At 37.5% G+C, this 18,847-nt stretch overlaps 1 protein-coding gene across 24 annotated transcripts in view; it reads right to left on the bottom strand.

Moving 5' to 3' along the window:
* CLASP1 (cytoplasmic linker associated protein 1) overlaps positions 1–18,847 on the bottom strand; it is a 255,693-nt gene that overhangs the window by 59,871 nt on the left and 176,975 nt on the right. For 7 of the 24 annotated variants that reach the window (XM_070507435.1, XM_070507437.1, XM_044769147.2 and 4 more), the window contains 4 exons: positions 5,951–6,054; positions 4,051–4,074; positions 2,496–2,740; positions 574–637 (listed from right to left, as the gene is read on the bottom strand). In XM_070507435.1, coding sequence (XP_070363536.1) covers positions 574–637; positions 2,496–2,740; positions 4,051–4,074; positions 5,951–6,054 — 437 coding nt within the window. Of the gene's footprint in view, positions 1–573; positions 638–2,495; positions 2,741–4,050; positions 4,075–5,950; positions 6,055–8,934; positions 8,998–13,678; positions 13,787–18,847 lie in introns of all 24 variants that reach the window. The other 17 variants (XM_070507436.1, XM_070507440.1, XM_070507445.1 and 14 more) reach the window with 5 other exon arrangements.

Here is an 18,847-nt window from a genome sequence, read left to right as displayed (position 1 = left end):
GCTCAGGGCTCTCCTTGGGCCCGACAAAGTGTGGGCACCAGCTAAGTGGCCACCATCCAGCAAGTTCTTGGGGACAGCAAAATTCTATTTGGAGAAATAACCTGGTTTTCCAATAAATTCATTACATAATGCTTCCATTTTTCTATCCTGTTCTATATAGACAAATCCCACATGGGATATAAACAAATAATTATATACTTGATTATTTTCTTCATTACTGCAACTTTTAAAAAAAGGCACTATGTTACAATACAATGTTACAGTCTAGCACCTAGCCCACTGTTTGGCTAACAGGAGGTACCCAAAAACATCTGCTGAATGAACGAACTATGTTTGATTCTCTCCATAACTTTTACTTGAAATGCACTTTATTTAACTTAAAGTTTTATGGACATTTGAAGTTTCCGAGAATTCCGTTTTTAAAAGATGTAACAAACTATTGCTGAAATTAGTGTTAAATCTGTAAGGTCTAAACTGCACTTGGGGAACTCTCTCTCACTCTGCAGTAGGACATTATACAGCTCACAGAGGCATGCAGAGAGGAAGACGTAAGAGCATGACTCCCAGACTCACCTTGCTATGAGGGTCAGCAAACATTCGGGTGAAGATCTCACACAATCTTTTCAATTCTACTCGACTAAAGAAAATTAGACGGAAACAAATGAACTTAAAAAACTTAGTAAGTCAACACATTATTTATAGCTTCGCTTTTAAAAACCCTTTTATTTGTCAACTACGTAAGCTTTATATAATTTTTATATAACAAAGTTTTTTTCACAAATGAATTATCTCATTTAATTCATGATGACATTAAATAGGAATATAAAATCATGATAGTTTTGTTCTCATTTTTAAATGAAGAAACTGAATCTCAGAGAGTGATCACCTAAGTTCACATATGTGGAAGTGGCAAAGCCATGAGCTAAATCCTGTTCATTTCATTCCAGGTCTGTTTTCCACCTGCCACAGGTGAAAGGCAATGAGATACACTAGGAAAAGCACGTGTTTTGGAGTCAGACAGACGTAGATTTTCACCTCAGTTCTGTTGCAGACAAAGGACTCTGACACCTTTCCATCCACACCAGTCCAACAAGGCTAAGAGCTCCCTCACACAGCTGCTGAGAGGATGAAAGCAGAGTCCACATCCTGCCTCAGCTGAGCGTGAGACAAAGCAAACACTCATTTCTTATGAGTGCCCCTTTGCTTTTCTTATCCTTAACTGCGCTACCGAGTCTCATTTTACTTCAAGGCTTGATTAGAAATGTCAACTCTTCCCCAAGTCAGACCTGAGTAATCCCTCCTCACACAGATGAGACAGTTGGTTCAATGATCCTTTATCATCACCAACCATGCAATCCTGATTAAATCAATGTTAATCAATAGATTTCTAGAGACTATTCAATGGATACTTGGCAAACACTAAGAACAAGAAACCGAGACTGCCAGAATTAAAGAGATTCTTGAAAAATAATCATGACAAATCATCCTCATTTTGCTTTTTTAAAGATCACTAGAATGTCAGAGGCTACCTGCACTTCAAATGGCATATGACAAACTTCTTGTGACACCCGCAAGACCAGAATGGAATAATGGGGGAAAGCGGGCAGGCACGAAGAGAGCAGGGTAGACTGAGACTGGAGAGCCACACTTACTGCACAGTGATTCATCAGTCAATGCTCACTTAGCTTTGCAGAACCCATCTACGACCATAAACGTATCCAGTCTCACAATTTATCTTAAAAATAATTATCAAAATAATAGAATACACCATATTTCATGGATTCTAAGTTGTCCACTTTTTCACATTTTAGTATCTCTGTAATTTTGAGATTCATCTTACAATCAATGACAACTAGTACTGTCATGGTTTAATAAGCAGCATTTTTTTTAGAGGGATATAAAATAAAAATGTGTCAATGATGCCTTAGATTTGATGAAATATGGTATAAACACACACTTTTTTGGTATGTGCAATACATGCTCATTTTAGAAAATTTGTGAAATACAGAAACATAAAGAAAAAAGCAAAAATAATACCGTTACTATTTTGGAGAATCCATTTTAGTACCTGCTTACTATGCATATTTATAAGCTATATATATGCATATGTGTATTAAAAAACTGTAGACTGAGACTGCTATCATTTTACTCACAACCCTAAAGTGTGATGAACCGTACCAATCTGCAGGGTTGTTTTATTTTTTACCTAAATTGCAAACTGTACCAAGACTTCTCAAATAACATCTACTTGACAAATGTGAACCATAAGTGAACCAAATGTTTTATAAACCTAATAAATTACAGAGTATTTGCCAGCTATTTCAAAGTCTCTGGAAGGCAAAGTCTAGGTCTTAGTCGTCTTAGCACCTTTAGTGCCTGCCCCAGCGCCTGGAGCTTCATGAGGACTCCACAGGTGACAGGGAATCCAGTTAAGGCCCTGATGAGTATAATATGAGACACAAACTTAGCTCACAGCCTTGGCCTCTTGTCCTCACCTAAGTGTTCTTTGGCTCTTCAGTAAGTTCTGCAGGCCTAGAAGCCCTTCTTTCCTCTCTGACCAGTTTGAACTGGCACAGTGGTTGAGAACTTCTGCTACATCCTCGGTCTGCCGCAGATAATGGGGAATGCCACCGTTCCTGGAACCATATGAACGCTCAGAGCAGACACTCGAAGCATCGCTGTTGGCATCATCATCAGAATACATCCCATATGGCTCATATCTCCTCCTCACGGGCTTCTTCTGCCAGATCCAATGAGGGATCGGGGTGATAGAGGAAGAAATGGAAGGGTGAAATAACCATGAGTCACAGCAAACAAAATCAACAACAAAAAGTTAAATGTAAAAAGAAAGACACACACACATAAGGCGAACGCATCACACTTTCCCTGTGCTTACAGATTAGGGAAATAAAAACAGAAAAGCAGACTTCCAATAGGTGTAATAAGCAGAGCAATCCGTAGCAGAGAGGAAAGAGTATGGTTCTAGTCTAGTGAGTGGACTTTTCAGTCAGACAAACGTTGGCTGTAATCCTGCTGCCACCACTGACTGGTTATGTGACTTTGGAAGGCCTCCTAATCCTTGTGTTTCAGCTTCCCCACCTTTGAGATGATGATAATTAGACCTCTCACAAGCTTGTTGTGAGGATTAAGTGGCATTATATGTTAAATAACCTGGCTCAGCACCTGACACATTGCTAGCATGTGGGCACACCAGCCCCTTCCCAACCAGAAGCAATATATCTCGAGCATGGTCTATTGGGAAATTTGTTTCAGTATTCATGCTTCCTTAAGAAAGTCTGAAACTGAAACATCAGTGGCAGAGTATCCTATGTAAAAGGATTCTTAAATTATCTGAGCCACTTTTATTAAGGACTTACTTAAGTTTTACAACACAAACAGGCTTCCTGTAGACTATATTATCTGCTTCATTCATTTCTCTTACCCTGCATAGAAAACTGTAAATTAAACCCATAAATAATACAGCAAGAGCTATATAAAATTGATAAAATTGATACAATACAATTTTTCTAAGAGTAAAACAAATAGTTATTGACTTAAACCATACAAATGTAATTTCCTAATAATATGGCTTGTACATTCATCACAACTTGCTCAGCAAAGTTCTGCCTCATGCTTACTGTCCAGCATAATTACTAAGAGCACCTCCTTTCACTCTCAAATGAATCCTTGTTAGGATGATAAATTATATCATCATCTTATACGTAAACTAGAGTCCTAAAATAAGAAAAATGTTAAATAAATCCATTCATGAAATAAAGATGACATAAGAGTGGACACAATCTGGGTTAATAAATAAAATAAACACTAATAGAAGGAGCAGAGCTTGACATTCAAAATAAATACTAAAACAAATGTGAGAGATGACTGATTCCATCACTAACGAAAGCTTCACCAGATATAACAATATCATAATTCAGACCAAAACTTCTAAACAACACGGTATTTTTCGTTGCTTTCACTAGCTTCTAAAGGAAATATACTCGCAACAGAAAAAATAAAGTTGTAAAACAAAAGTTAAAGCACTGGTACCTTGCTCCTGGAGTCTCCTAACAGCTGTAGGCAGGAAAATATTGAGGATGGGGAAAAAGCATAGAGAATTATGTCAGAAGCATATGTGGGGATTGTTCTTGCAACAAAAGTGTACAGCAAAACATATCTTAGCAAACCAAAATACAGGTTAGCAAGCGATTCACATCAAGCGAATAATAATAAAGAATGCTTTCACAATGGCATTTCCTAACCCTCCTACACCTCTTCTAAGACCTTCCAGCACATGCTACAATTCTTTGCTAAAACTCTCCACATACCACTGAGATACATCTCTAAAGTCACCATTAATTCTGTTGTCTATTTCTATGATAGAGCCTGTCTGCCCTGGGGCTTCTATTCTGTGAGGTAAGGACTGTGTACCATTCCTGCGCTTTCTCTTCTGAAGCAGGTCACTCGGAGAAACCAAGCAGTTTGGAGAAAAAGCAGTAAGGACAGCATGAGTATTAGGGGAGCTAGAGCTCAGAGAAAAGCCCAAGTCAAGTAAAGACACAGCTCTAACTCCCAAGTCCCATTCTGCCTCCCAGAACTTTGTACACAGTCCCTTACACAGTTCTTTAAAGAACTAAGAAACTCCTCCGCCTTAACTGCAAGTCCCATTTAACTAAGGATTTTGCACATCCATCGTTTCCCACCCCTCTGACCTCCACTTCCTAGGGTCTCTAAATGAATAAGAGACAGATTCGAAATCCTGCACCTTGGAGAAAAACAGCTTCACAGAATTATGTCCCAGCTCGTGACTCTTAAATTAAAGTCGTGGTTAGAGCAGTTATCCTGAACTCCAGTACCTACTAGGAAAAAAGGCCCTTCTACATATAAGGCTGATGAATAGAGCTGGCCAGAAAGCCCTTGCTTACAGGGAAAGCATTATGAGAGCGGCAACCTGCTTGCTCACAGATGCTTGCAAAAAGATCTGACTGAGCAGGAATAAGTGAGGGAGAGACAGGAAGAGATGAAAGTTAGAAACTCTGTAGCCACAGACTATAAAATTTTGATGAGATGAACCATGGCTGGATTTAAAACTTCAGGGTCTGAAAGCAAGGTATTATAATACTTTTTTCCTTAGAAAAGGATAAATCTTAAAACAGCACAAGCAAGGCCAGAGATCAGACAGTTCAAAAGAATATCTATTTTAAATGCTGAGCACATAAACCAGAATATGCAAGAGGCTGTGTTACTACCAGCTGAAATGCATCTTAAAAAGCAATGTGACCACAAGCTGATTCTACCAAGGAACTTTTTGCTATAACCACAAATTTAAGGATCTCTAATCACTTAATATGGATTTTTAGCTACTACATTATAATGATGCAAAAAGACATTCCATCAGTGCTTCATATCCTCAAAGAGCTCATCTTAAAACCTAGGAAAGTTTCCTCAAATAATGACTTAAGGCCCCATTTAAAAAAAAAATCAAATAAACAAAAAATCATATGCAACTAGTGAGGTAATGAAATAAATGCAAGATTTTCAAACCACAAACTTTATTACCTATTATTATAATGATATGTTTAGGCTATGCCATCAAAGCCTGTAAAGCAATAGAAGCAACAGAATGGAAAACACAAATGCTGGAAAAAAACATGGATAAAAAGACAAAAAAAGAAGCCCAATGACATCAGAGAAGCCCAATGTCATCAAAAATTCCTTGATACTGAGGAATACAGAAGAAATTCTTGATGCTAATATTTTTTTGTAAGGCCAATATTCACCTATGTAGAGAGATAAAAGTCTAAGAAGAAAGTAATAATAATATAAATTTACACAATTTTAAAGGGTGTCAAAGATGATTTAGTAACCCGATTTGGAGGCAATTTCCTGTGAAGACAGAAAAATGTGGATGAGTAATTTAAAGAGACGCTACACACACTGTGACTCTTACCAAAGCATCAGCAACAGCAGCCTCAAGATCGGTACTTGTGCTCAAAACTCGCATGGCATTTACAGAACCAGGTATTCTTCCTGCCTGGCCAAGCCCGAATCGGTCTATTTAAAAAAACAAAAGCAAAAGATATGTCACTTTAATTCTAATTTTCTCAGTTCTTTGCAAGGGCTCCTGCCTCTCCCCACTGGCCTGAAAAATCTCCAGCCAATTTTAACTACACTTGTAGTGTTAACTACACTTGACTGGTTTAGCAGTGGCAGATGTTAAGTTGTTCACATTTCTTACTACAGTGCCACAAAGCGTCTTGACAGGTAAAATGGTTCTTTAATGCTGTTTTAGTTTTGAAAAGTGTTGAGACATGGAAGGGAGAGAACTTTTACCGAAGGGAACTGGGCTTTTAATCTATTTAGGATTTGATTTAGAGGCAAGTGGCCCTGATGTTTGGTCAAACTAATCAGAAAGCTTTATTGTTTGACAAATGGGTTCTAACGCAATATGCAATCAAGCTAAAATTTGAAACAAATGTATTAAATTGATCTCTGTGCAAACTTTCATTAGTGTCACAATTGTTTTAATTGTTCTTAAATTAAGCTCAATGAATTTTACGTACTTGTTCACCGTGATGTCTGTCACCAAAGGATATTAAAAATAAATTTATTAAAATTCTGTAATAATAAGACAAAAAGCTAGCACTTTTTGTTTTCACTGCAAAATATTAATAATCCAGATAATATCAGTATAAATTTTTCCTGAGTCCCTCAAAACATTCTTAAATGATACTCTTTATACACGTAAACAAAATGGACAGAATCCAAAGAATTTAAAACAAATTTTTAGCAGTTCAAACAACTATTCTAAGCTTGTTAATGATCATGGACAATAAAGACTAACTTTTTGAAGTCCCATTAAGTCAGCTGACCAGCCTTCCTTAAGAAGTGCTGAGATTAAGACTATCACAGGAGAAAGTCAGTGCAAATTATACTTCATAGGCGTCATCACCATCGACTGGGAAAAGTTTCTTACTTAAAGTGCTAATATATAAAAAACGGAAGAGGATGTAAGATAAAAAATGCTTTCTTTTTGTTAACAAATAAGACACTGCTTGGATGAGGAAAATCTCTGTATTAGCCATATTCTAGTAATAAAGCATTTACAGTAAAAGGAAAGCTAGTATCTGTTTCACATGAATTGATCTTTCCTATAAAATGAGATATTTAAAATTTTAGATATGTAACATCACCTACAAAACTGGTGAACTTTAAAAGTGCAGTGTTGTTTAGAGTTTTTAAAATGTCAGTTTCAAAACATTATACCTTCCACAGCCATAAAAAAGAAAAATATTTAAACACTTCTAATCAAAAAAGTTATAGTCATGAATTTTCATAAAGAAACAAAAACTGTATGTCACACTATCCCCTTTTTTAATGCAATTGCTGATCATACTGAATGTCATGTTAGTCGTTAATATGTTTAAAAGGTGATTTAGTGTGCCACATAAACTAGAGACCACAAAACAATGATAGTTATATATATATAAATCATCAGTTGAAACATGAAACAAGTGTAAATTTGAGATTTATTGTGCACATAATTTTATAAATGGTCTCTGTTCAAGTCGTTTTTTTCCATTAAAAAAGGGTAGATAGTAAGGGATTTATGAGTAACAGAATGAAAGTAATTCAGTTATAAGCCATTTAAAAATTACCCAGCATAAACTTAAATAAAACAGAATCTAAAAAAAATTTTAAAAAGAAAAAAAAGTAGGTCTCATGCCAGCAATCTTGCTCCAGGGATAGTACTGATCTTTCAGACACAAAATTAAAACTGTAAGAACAATGCAATTATTTTGTGCTTCCCAGATGCATACAGCTTTGCCATACATAGTGACTGCAGATTATTTGATCTATATCATAGATAATTTGAATTTCAAATCTTAATGGGAAATGCTTGTCTGGATCTAAGCAAAATTATAAGCCTTCTGTTTCACCAGACCAAAATGTGTTCTCCATTTTCACTGCTCTGATACTATTATGAAGCTCCATTTTCCAAGAGATGGATACATATGACTGTGCCCTCAGTCTGGCCCATACTTCAGGGGAATGTACTGATCAGAGTATACATAATAAAATGAATAGCTGGCTTCATTTAGAGGAACAGAGAAACTCTCTGAGTAAATTGGTCACAGTTATCACCATCAACAGTCTGCGACTGAATAGACTGTGCCTTAGTCAGTTGAGAAAACTGTAGTCATTAGGGGCTGTTAGCATATCAAAATGATGCCAGTTAAATCGGGCAAATCAATACATTACAGTATGCTTTCTTTTTGCCCCAATGGCTAACCAGGGGATTTTTGGTGTTGTTCAAACAGGGCTGAGATGGAACATTTGGAGTCCACAGGCTGCAAAGGCTACCTTTGGCCTGATTCAATTATCTGAATTGAGATCTCGCTTTTTCATAAAAGTTTTAGGACCATCCATTTATTTTCATACATATGAAATTACATACGCTATAACTTGAAACGTGGTAACTGAAAGGACCTCCAAATACCTAGAACCTGACGCTAATAACTAACATCAGTAATCAACACTTTATCGGGAGCAAAGACTTTGGAGATGAAAGACTCTGTTGACGACATCTATACCCCATCTCCCCACAGGGACCCTTCACAATACCTATTTTGGGTTGTTGTTTGCCTGGGAGAGGGAGTGGAAGAGGGAAGAAGCACTTCCCTCTTTTTTTGTTTTGTTTTAACATAAATATGAACACTGGAGAAATGATGTACAACAGGCTATAGAGCATCTATGGCCTATTAACAGAACCATAAACATTCAACAACTTAAAAAAATAAAAGCACATTGGAGAAAAAAAAATGAGGTGCATACATGCCAAGTGCTAGCCAACACTGATGAAAACAAATGTTAAAATGAGTGTGAAACTAGAACATATGAAGAAGCCAAGTCATGCAGTTAGCACTTGTTCACCTGACTGCCCAACAGATTCAGCAGTGGAGAGAGCACTAGTGGACCTGGAATGACGTCGAGAGGCTGCAGGTAAAAGGAACGGCAACACCCACAGGATTAACAGAGAAGTACCCGAGACAGAATATGCCACAGTCCAAGGGAAGTGCAGGGACTGCTCCCCAGAAGACCATGTCTTCTCATGAAAAGAAATGGCGCTGGATATGAATGGATAGCAAGTGCCGATTCCCAAAGTCCATGGCAGCCTGCTGGCTCTCACACAGCTGGTAAACATACAGGCACAACAAAGGCACTCTTTAAGGTGCTCCTTATGCATCAACTAGCTCAGACTCCAGGTTTATATTCACGCCATGAAGCCTCTAGCAGCCATTATGGAAATATGCAATACGAAGAACATCAGGAGCCACCGAGCACCATCTAAACCCCACGGTGGAACAGCAGAGGATGGATTACCAACTCAGCTCACGAGATGTCTCATAAGTATGTGATGCACACGCGACCATGCACCAAAAACAAAAGCAGAGAAGTTTATAATGTTATTTGAACAGAAATAGAATGAATCACAAGAAGGGGACTCAACAACTGGAATGCCATTTTCCTCAGTCAAAATTTGTATTATTGTGTTTCACGAATATCCTAATTATTAACTGACTTATTGTTTAATTGTTGGAAAGTTAGTTGTACTAAGTTTAATGACCTTCCTTGGAGAAGCATTTGCAGTCTTCTGGTTATGAGCACTGGCTCTGTAACACAATGGGGGGGTCAATCCTCATTTGATCACAACTCGCTATAGGACCTTGACAAGTACTAACCCTCTCTGTCTCAGTTCCCTCATCTGTACAATGGTGCCAGTAATGGTACCTACCTCTTGGGAGTTAAGAGATGAAAAGAGATCATCTATAAAGCACTTAAAACAGTGTCAGGCACAGAATAAATGATAGCAGTAACAGAAGTAGTGCTGGTGGGGTGGTGGTGGCAGTAATGGTTAAGAGTAAGCTCCAATTAACACTTAGACATTAAATATTTTATTAGCAAATATTCATAATAAGCATATTAATTCACCTATAGGAAAAAATATATGCTAAAATTCATTCTCATGTGGAGAGAATAACTTTTAAAAATAATTACGAAATATAGACTTGGTTCAAAACACGAATTTATTAACCGAAGTGCCTTGCAATATATGGCTTTTCTTTACCTCAGAAAAAACCCAAAAGATAATGTACTTCTATTCATTGTTCTGAAAAGAACATGGTGATTGTGCCACAGAAAAGTCAGAGATTTAACAAAGTTACACTAAGCAGTGCTACTTCCCCCACGCTGCTAGAGTATGGTATCCTGTACACGTTCATGCTTACACACTTAGTCACAAAAATATGAAAACCTCAAACTCTTCAATATAATTTTATTTATTTAAGCTCATGTCACTTTATGAAATGTGCATATTATAGTATAAGTGGTGTTAAATAGCAAAGGTTGCCTAGTTAATGAGGACAGATTTTTACCAGTTTGCAAAAGGAAAAGAAAATTCCTAATTACTCAAGACGCATAAAAATAAATCAGCAGTCTCTAAAACAGCTATTATAAAATAATCACTTTCCTTAAATAAGGAAGTTGGCAAAATATTCTGTAAGACTGAAGCAAACTATTCATATAATGTACAACCATATCAGTATTGTACCTGACAGTTTCAACTGAGAACAGCTTTTAAGCAATGCCTCATCTTAAAGTTCCTTATAAAGTTGTCCTTTGGGGTTCTGTTTCAACAGAATATTCTACAGTAAACCTGTCCTTTGTCATGTTCTCAACTGAAGACCCAACAATGGAATCCCAGGTGGACCCACTTTCATCACAGCTTGATTTACAGCAGAGTCCTACAGCCCTAAGTTTCACTTAGAAGTTGGCACTGTAACCATATATATATAAAATGTATATTCATATCATTAAAATGGTCCAAAACAACCCTGTAATAAATGCAAACTTAAAACCAATATATATCACTGAAACATAATTACTTTCATTTCCTTTTGTTTTTTAAGTGGAGGTTGGCTATATAAGTTGATTCAAAGGAGCACTAAAACAAAACCTCATTAATTTATAAGGGGGTGGGAAATGATTACTAAAGTGAACGAGAAAAGGAGGAAACTTGACATTTGCTGAGGGGCACAGTAAGTTCCCCTGGGGACAATAACCTCTGGGACTTATCTATGAATTCCCAGGTCCAAACCCCAAGCCTGGAAATTATGATTCTGAAACATCACTGAGCACTTTCTCTGTGCCTAAGCCTGGAAAGGCCTCACAGAAAGTATTTAATACACTTCGGAGGAACAAATGAAAGATGCCAAATTATCAGGACTGCTTTCAAATGAGGCAGACAAAGAGCCAACCTTTGACGTTAAGACCTGGATACAAAACCTGGCTCCACCACTTAGCTGTGTGACCTTGAGAGAGTGAGCTACTCTCCCTAAGTCTCTGTTTTGTCATCTGTAAAAGATGGATGATAATACCTGTCCCAGAGGGTGAACAGGGACCACAGTGTGCTTACTGACTGCTCAGAATGGTGCCAGGTACACACGAGCACTGCTGTTGTTCTCGCTGAACAGAAGTTTTATGATCAGATTTAACCCAAGGAGGAAAAAAAAGGCATGATATAAAAATTCAGCTGAAAGGATGTTAATTATTGCCTTGACCGCAACAGAAGACATGAGCTGATGGTGGAGTTCGTTAAGAAAGGGAAATACCTGCACCCACATCTTCTGCCTTGGTAGTAGCAATTACACATTTCAACATTCTGGGCTGTTACCAAGACACTTAAGCAGATCCATTTCACCAAAGAGAGTGACAAACAGACTAGATCACTCAACCACTCAGGCTTCAATTAGGACCTCAAGAATTCAGCATACCTTGCCTGGTCCAGAGACCACATGCTGGATTACAAATGTTGCTTCCCTGGACAGTAACAAAAATACTAGTACATGTATGAAATAAAAACACTGAATTGCCTCTAAGAGACAAAATAACCAATAAACAGATTGAATTATTCACTTATATAATAGGTTTTTGGGAAGGTCAAATAGTGAGCAAGGAGGCATAAATACACAGCCTTAACCTAAAAGGAAAAATCACCAGTTCATTCAGAAAAAAACAGCATTGCCGCCCCTGGTTTGTTGAGAATGCTGACCTAATGCTTCCGGGTTGCTGTGGAACAGCTGCCGTGTACCAGAGAAGCTGCCCCACTGAGGGTCTCATGCTAATCAGGAAGAACGTCTCACAACGGTATTTTCTCCCTAAGTCAAGCGGACCATCTGGCAGAGCTTCTGCATCTTTTTACCTGCTCTTTCTCTCACCTTTATAAAGGACAAGGAGTCAGAAAGAACTGTATCTAGATTTTGATTATTGATATTGATTTGGAAAAAAAGATATTGAGAAGAAGTGTATGACATGAGAAGGAGACATGGGCAAATATTAAGACTTTATGCCTTTGATCTAACAGCCGTCTTCTGTAATGACATTTTTATGTGTGAAAGACCTGTTACACAGAGTCGGACAACAGACTGCTGCTGGCTGTCGTTCCGTATAGCAACTCCAGGCCTGGCCTCACTGCCACGACATGCTGTCTACCTGCTAAGCTTATCCAGAGGAAAATGTACAGCTGTACAGCACTTAATATGTCAGAACTAAAACACAATTACTGAAGAATACAAAATATTTCTTTTTTTGTGAAAGAATGTGTTAACAGACGTCCTGGGGGATTAATAATTTGCACTAGACAAAAAGGTATATTATATGTCCATTTTAGAGAAAAGCAGGACTATTAAAACTAAGAAGAATAGGTAAATACAATATTCTATAAAGGATACATGTTTCTTTTTTTTTCTTGTTTTTCTTGAATCCTAGAATCTGTCAAAACACAAATTCTGGCTATGAAAAGACTGAGGGCAGGGGGTGGGGCGGATGAGCAGCCCAATTCTGGCACCTGGCTAGTGATCCGAGATACAGTACTTATACCACCTCATGGTGACCGAATATTGTAACTTTTGTCCTGGGATGGCGTCAGGTCACAGACATTAAGTAGTCTATTGAGCCCAGGAAGAATGAAAATATCTGCATAATTAACATGTCAATAAAGTTTTGCATTGGGCTGTACAGCTAAGCAGTTTATCAAAAAGCTGTTTTTAGATTGCTTTAAAGAAAGCTTTGAAATGACCATTTCACAAAAGCACGGCTAACATCTTCACTCATGCTGCTTTTTAGATTAACGTTATCACCCCTAAACTGAGCACATTTAGTTTCCTAAACATTATAATGATTTTATCTTTTTTCCTTCTTTGAATTGAATCCTGTACGGTCTGATCTCTGGTAAAATTAAAAACAAATAGTAGAAATTCAATGACTAAGAATAAACTTTGGATTAACGCTCCTTTTAAGCAGCAGTGAACTTGAGCTGAGCTTGTGTTAGAAATTCCCACACAGATGGGCTTGCCTGGTAGCAAGCAGTCATAAATGCCAACAGTACAGAGTGAAGTGGTGCTTTTTTCCTCTAATATATAAAAATTGAAAATTGCCAAAATTCAAGCATGCAGAGGGGGACAACAAAGGGTGACTAAGGAAGAGGAAAGAAAGAAGAAAGGACCACAAGGACAGCAGAGGAGGGAAAGCAGGTCATTCCACCCAGCAGTGTCTCCGACAAGCATCTGGAGCAGGGGAGGGAGCTCTGCTCCGAGAGTCAGCGCCTACATGTACTCACCAAGTGGAGGAAAGCCCCGAGCAGGGCTTGTATCTCGGCTGCTCTCACGGCTGGTATCGCGGCTGCACCCCTGACTCATGCTGGGTCGAGGGATACGGCTGCTCCGTGCTAGTGTGCAGCATGAGGGGTTTCAGAGAAGGTGAACAAGTTTAATGAAGACAGAAAAACTCACAAAACGTCAGTCACATTCTGTTAATGTAATCACGACATTGTCTGCGCTGGCAGTTCTGATGACTGAGCACCTATCCATGTGGAGGTCTCACTGACTGACGTGCCAACAACAGGAGAGGGTTTGGATTAAAACTCGATTCTGCTCAATGCCTCAGAAAGCTGTGGGCTTTAGAATGAAGGTGAAAAAACGCCTAAATGTAAGAAATGAAAGAAAGCTTTCCAAAAAGCAAACTGGCATCAGAAAACATAAGATCAAAAAGCCTTCTAGAAATGATCAGTTCTTATGGCTTTAACAAACTTCTCAAACAAGATGATGAAAGACCAAAGCCATTTTCATATGCCCAGGGTTTTTAGAAATATAAGTTAATTTGGATTAAAAAACAGAATAAAGCCTTTCGTCACTGAAATCCATGAACTTGCATAATTAAAAGCAAGAGGGTTCAACTTCTCCCAGTATGGCCTTTTTTACAAAGAGAATTTGTAAGGACTGACACAGCTGGAGAACCTACCCACTTTGAATAAGTGCGTAGATGCTTCAAATATATTTAATTATCTAAACCAACAGATATAAAGAGTTGGGAGTGCTATTCCTTTATTTATTGGTCCCACCATTTAATTTCTGCTTTTCTGGTGGGAATCCAAAAAGGTTTGCCTGTGGTTCCTACTCAAGCGCTTTCACTTCCCCAGCCTGACACATGACTCTATGGTATGTGGACTGACAGTCCCAACATTCGTGTTCAAAGATCCCTCCACCGCCCTGACAACCACCAATGACTTTAAGATTATCTATGGATTTTACTGTTCTCACATTACAAAACACTGAGAAGACAGAGTCACATGAATAATCTACGGTCTGATATAACTTGGCTGTAAAGCTCAAAAGAAGACTATGATGCCCTTGTTTTTCAATTTAATTTGAGAAAACAGAAATACAGTACTGGCAAAATACTCAGAAAGAACTTTGCATACTGACTGTGTAGCCACCTGCATAATAGCTCCTGGAGACAATAAATATTTCCATCTTGAAAGGATCTACCAATTCTAGACAGGATAAAAATGTCTTTCTCAGAAATTTTGGAAAAAATAAACTTGATTCACTAATGTAAAAACAGCCATGTTTACTATATTGCAATGAGTATAGCCTACTATTTCAGAGCAAAGGTAGATTTATTGTATGGCCAAACTCCAACAAGAATGTCTTACAAAAGTGAATTATGAAACTCTCTGACAAAATAAGAACACGGATGTGAAAAACCAAACCAACTTCCTATTGCCTTCTCTCTCGGTGCTAGAGTTGACTAGACCCCAAAGGTACATATGTGATGTTCAAATGCTTAGGTCTGCCCTGACAAACAAGGAAGGGTCAAGCACAGGAGTGCACTCTGAACAATCAGTCAAAACATGCCTGCATTTGGAATTCTCTGGTAATTCCTAAATTCTCCTTCCATTTCCCATAGTGACACGAAAGGACTGAGTTTCCACTCAAAGGAGCAGGGCCTAGTCAGCAATTCTATACAACATTCTAAACAGCTCGTACAATCAGGGCAAAAGCAGCAGGTGCTAAATTAAACCCTTAAAAAACTAGTGAGTATCTACTGATCCCACTGATAAACGAGAAGCTACCTAGAACCAACAAAGCAACACTGCTTATCCTTAGAGCATCGCTCAACAACTAACTTATGAAATGACCTCTCCAATTCCATGCTAACTCACTGGTCCAGACACTTAGCTTCTCTGGGTCTCAGCCTCCCCTTAGGAAGGTCAGGAAGAAGGAGTGCCATCATTTAAAGGAGAAGGGTACTGTGAGAAAATGTACACACGTAAGCACTTCCGAGTTCCTTGCTGAAAGGCATACATGAAAATCTTGTCTATTTCAATGCCCACTCTAAAACAAACAATCAGAAGGTAATAAAAACAGTCCTGATAGTTTTTCACATATGTGCATGCTTAGTTGAGCATTTTCTTATAGTTCCTGCCTAACTAGTTCTGAATTTTTACCCAGCTCCCACTACCTTCCTTAAATTAATATACATGCTACAGCAATGGGAAATCTCGGCTCTCTCTCCGGGCTGAGCCTGCTTTGTGAAGACAATTAAAAGCATGAAAAAGCATAAGTAAATATGTTCTGAAATAACAATATGCATAATTCTTAACAAGGTTTACCCTCGCGGTATTTCACCAAGAGAAAGTTCATTCACCCATTCACACTAGCTAGTTCCTTTAACATACGGTTAGTAGTAGAATACAGAAAAAGAATTCTGTTCACAGCTTTTTCAAAATCTGCCCATAGTTGCCCCAAACCTCATTAAAGTACATCTAGTGGTGATATCAACAGTTCAAATGTTGGGTAATTTAAAACACAAGAGGTAAAACATCCACTTAAGTTATAACAACACTTCCAAAGACCAATTTATAAGGAGGATTTAAAATAAGTATATAAATAACTAATTTTTACAAAGACTAAATAATTAGGTAGTCAAATTTAAAAAATAATATACCAAACCAACTTGTCTCTTTATTGACGCCAAAATTGAACATTCTATGTGAGAATATGTTACGGAGGAGAAGGTATAACAGAGAAGGAAGAGACAGTACAAACACACTTGCCATTTGAACTTTCTAAAAGCAGTATTCTTAGTTAGCTCTGGAGTCTTGCGCTTAGATTAAATGCCAGGAAGCCATGAAAAACCATTTAATCGGTTTTCATTTCTTGTGAGACGCTCTTCTCTACCTTAATAGCATTTCAAAAACAATCCTGACTTTTGCCTTTTAAGGAAAGATCCTACCAGAATTCATATTAAAAGCAGAAGTACAAGAAGAATAATGAAAACTGCCAGAAGTTAAAGACATGAAATGTCTCCTAGTCTAGATATTTTCATGTTTTGGTCTGCAGACAGTAGTCTAATTTAATAGCTGAAATTGATTACTATTAATTTTTAATTTTTTCAAGTTATTTTTAACCATATAATCTGAAAACATTTTAAACACATATCCACAAAATGTAAGTTGCAAAAAGTCAAAATTTTTTATAGCCTTTTCAATAGATAAGTGAGAGAAGAAGGGAACCAAAGGCAAACTTCCGAAATACAACTGCTATAGATGTTAGCTATTTACGCGACTTTATTATTTGTCAAAAATAGAAAAAAACACAAAAATGAAACAATTTATAAATATATCCATTTAGTTGAACAGTTTATGAAGGAATAAACTGCCGAGAAAAAAGAAGAGTAGCAGGGTTTTATTTTGTTTTTTTGGCTATCCAACAGAAATCACATTCTGTTTTGCTTAAGAAATCTTAACAGCTAAAAAAGAAGAGCTTTTGGCATCATTTTTATCATAGGTGAGAAAGAAAAATTTAGTTAAGAAATATTACTTTAAACAGAAAAGGCATAGTTGGACTAAGCATAATTTGTAGATAAGTAGAATTAATTCTCAGTGCAAATTCCAAGCCCAGTGTAGTGATGACTAAAACTATTAGTTGGTTTGAGGATTATAGTAAATATTCTGAAAAGATTCTCCCTCCTTTTCTGGATTTTATTTATATTTCAAGTTGTTACATAATGAACCAAATGTTTAGACACATAGCCATACACCCAGTACATACTAAATGATCACAGTAATATACAATCTATTAATGAAAAATGCATATTAATATAGGGGCCAGCCCCGGGGCATAGTGGTTAAGTTCAGTGTGCTCTGCTTCAGCAGCCCAGGTTCACAGGTTCAGTTCCTGGGCATGGACCTACGCCACTTGTCAGCCATGCTGTAGTTGCAACTCACATACAAAATAAAGGAAGAATGGCACAGATGTTAGCTCGGGGCTAATCTTCCTCGAGAAAAAAAAAAAGAGGAAGACTGGCAACAGATGTAGCTCAGGCAAATCTTCCTCATCAAAAAAAAAACAAAGGAAAAAACTCACTAATATATCTGACACCCTATAAAATAGCATTTCTAAGTAACACTATAGGAAGACATCGCAAGAGATTTTGTTCATATAGATATATGAATATAGATGAATTCATATCTCTATCTTCGTATCTGTGTGTATTCTCACAATGTACACAAATTTAAATATCTTCCTTAATCAGATTTGTATGTATGATCTCAAAGCTTTAAACATAACTAATCCCCGTAATGAGCATCTCAAGGGAACTACTTTCTTCAAAATAATGTTTCAAACAAGACCTCTTTGGAGGGGAACAGGCTCCTATTTAGTTCTTACTGACGGATGTTTCATAGCACCTCTTTTGAAAGCTTCTTAAATGCTGTCTTTTCAACTATATGCAACACAAACTTCACAGTCAAGCCCATGGAATACTGGGTCTTAGAGTTATGTTTGATAACCAAGGTTGGTTTGTTTCCCAATTCCAAGAAAAGGTAAAAAGGGCATCTTTAATAAACATAAAAAGTAAAATCCAAAAAAAGAAAAGAATTTGTAAAAGCATGAAACTAATCTGGATTGCCAAGAGACAGCCTAAAAACCTAATCAACTCTGGAAAAAGGACAGCTGAAAGCTCACATCTAGATCTGAAATCAAATGCATACTCCAAACAAAACCAGATCCAAACACAAAAATGTTACAGCATCAAATCTGAAATTTGCATACTTCAGTCATGATATTTTTCTCTGGTTATAGCCCCATTACTTGTTTTTGGATCCAAATAAGTGGTCCTCTCAGGGACCACGCTAAGGAATGCCAACAGAGGCTTGGCATCACATGGAATTAACAAAACCACTGCGTGGCTACATTTCTCACTTGCTTCGGAAATGTTAGTCAAACCAAATAACATCTGTTCTGTTTCTCAGATGTCTGTCCCGGCCTTCCCCTAGTTCAGGCAGCCTTCAAGGACTTTCATGAGCTGGACTCAACCAGTCCCTCTGTCCTCACGTCTCACCCTACCCTGACAAACTTCCTTTGCTAATAGCCAAATGAATTACTTGTGGTTCCCAGAAGACATTACTCTCCCTCTTGTCTGACTGCTTCTGCTCATGCTTCTC

Source organism: Equus asinus, chromosome 4 (genome assembly GCF_041296235.1).
Source record: "Equus asinus isolate D_3611 breed Donkey chromosome 4, EquAss-T2T_v2, whole genome shotgun sequence".
Classification (NCBI taxonomy): domain Eukaryota; kingdom Metazoa; phylum Chordata; class Mammalia; order Perissodactyla; family Equidae; genus Equus; species Equus asinus.
Note: the sequence above shows the minus strand (reverse complement) of the source record. Positions and strands in the feature narration are given on the sequence as shown.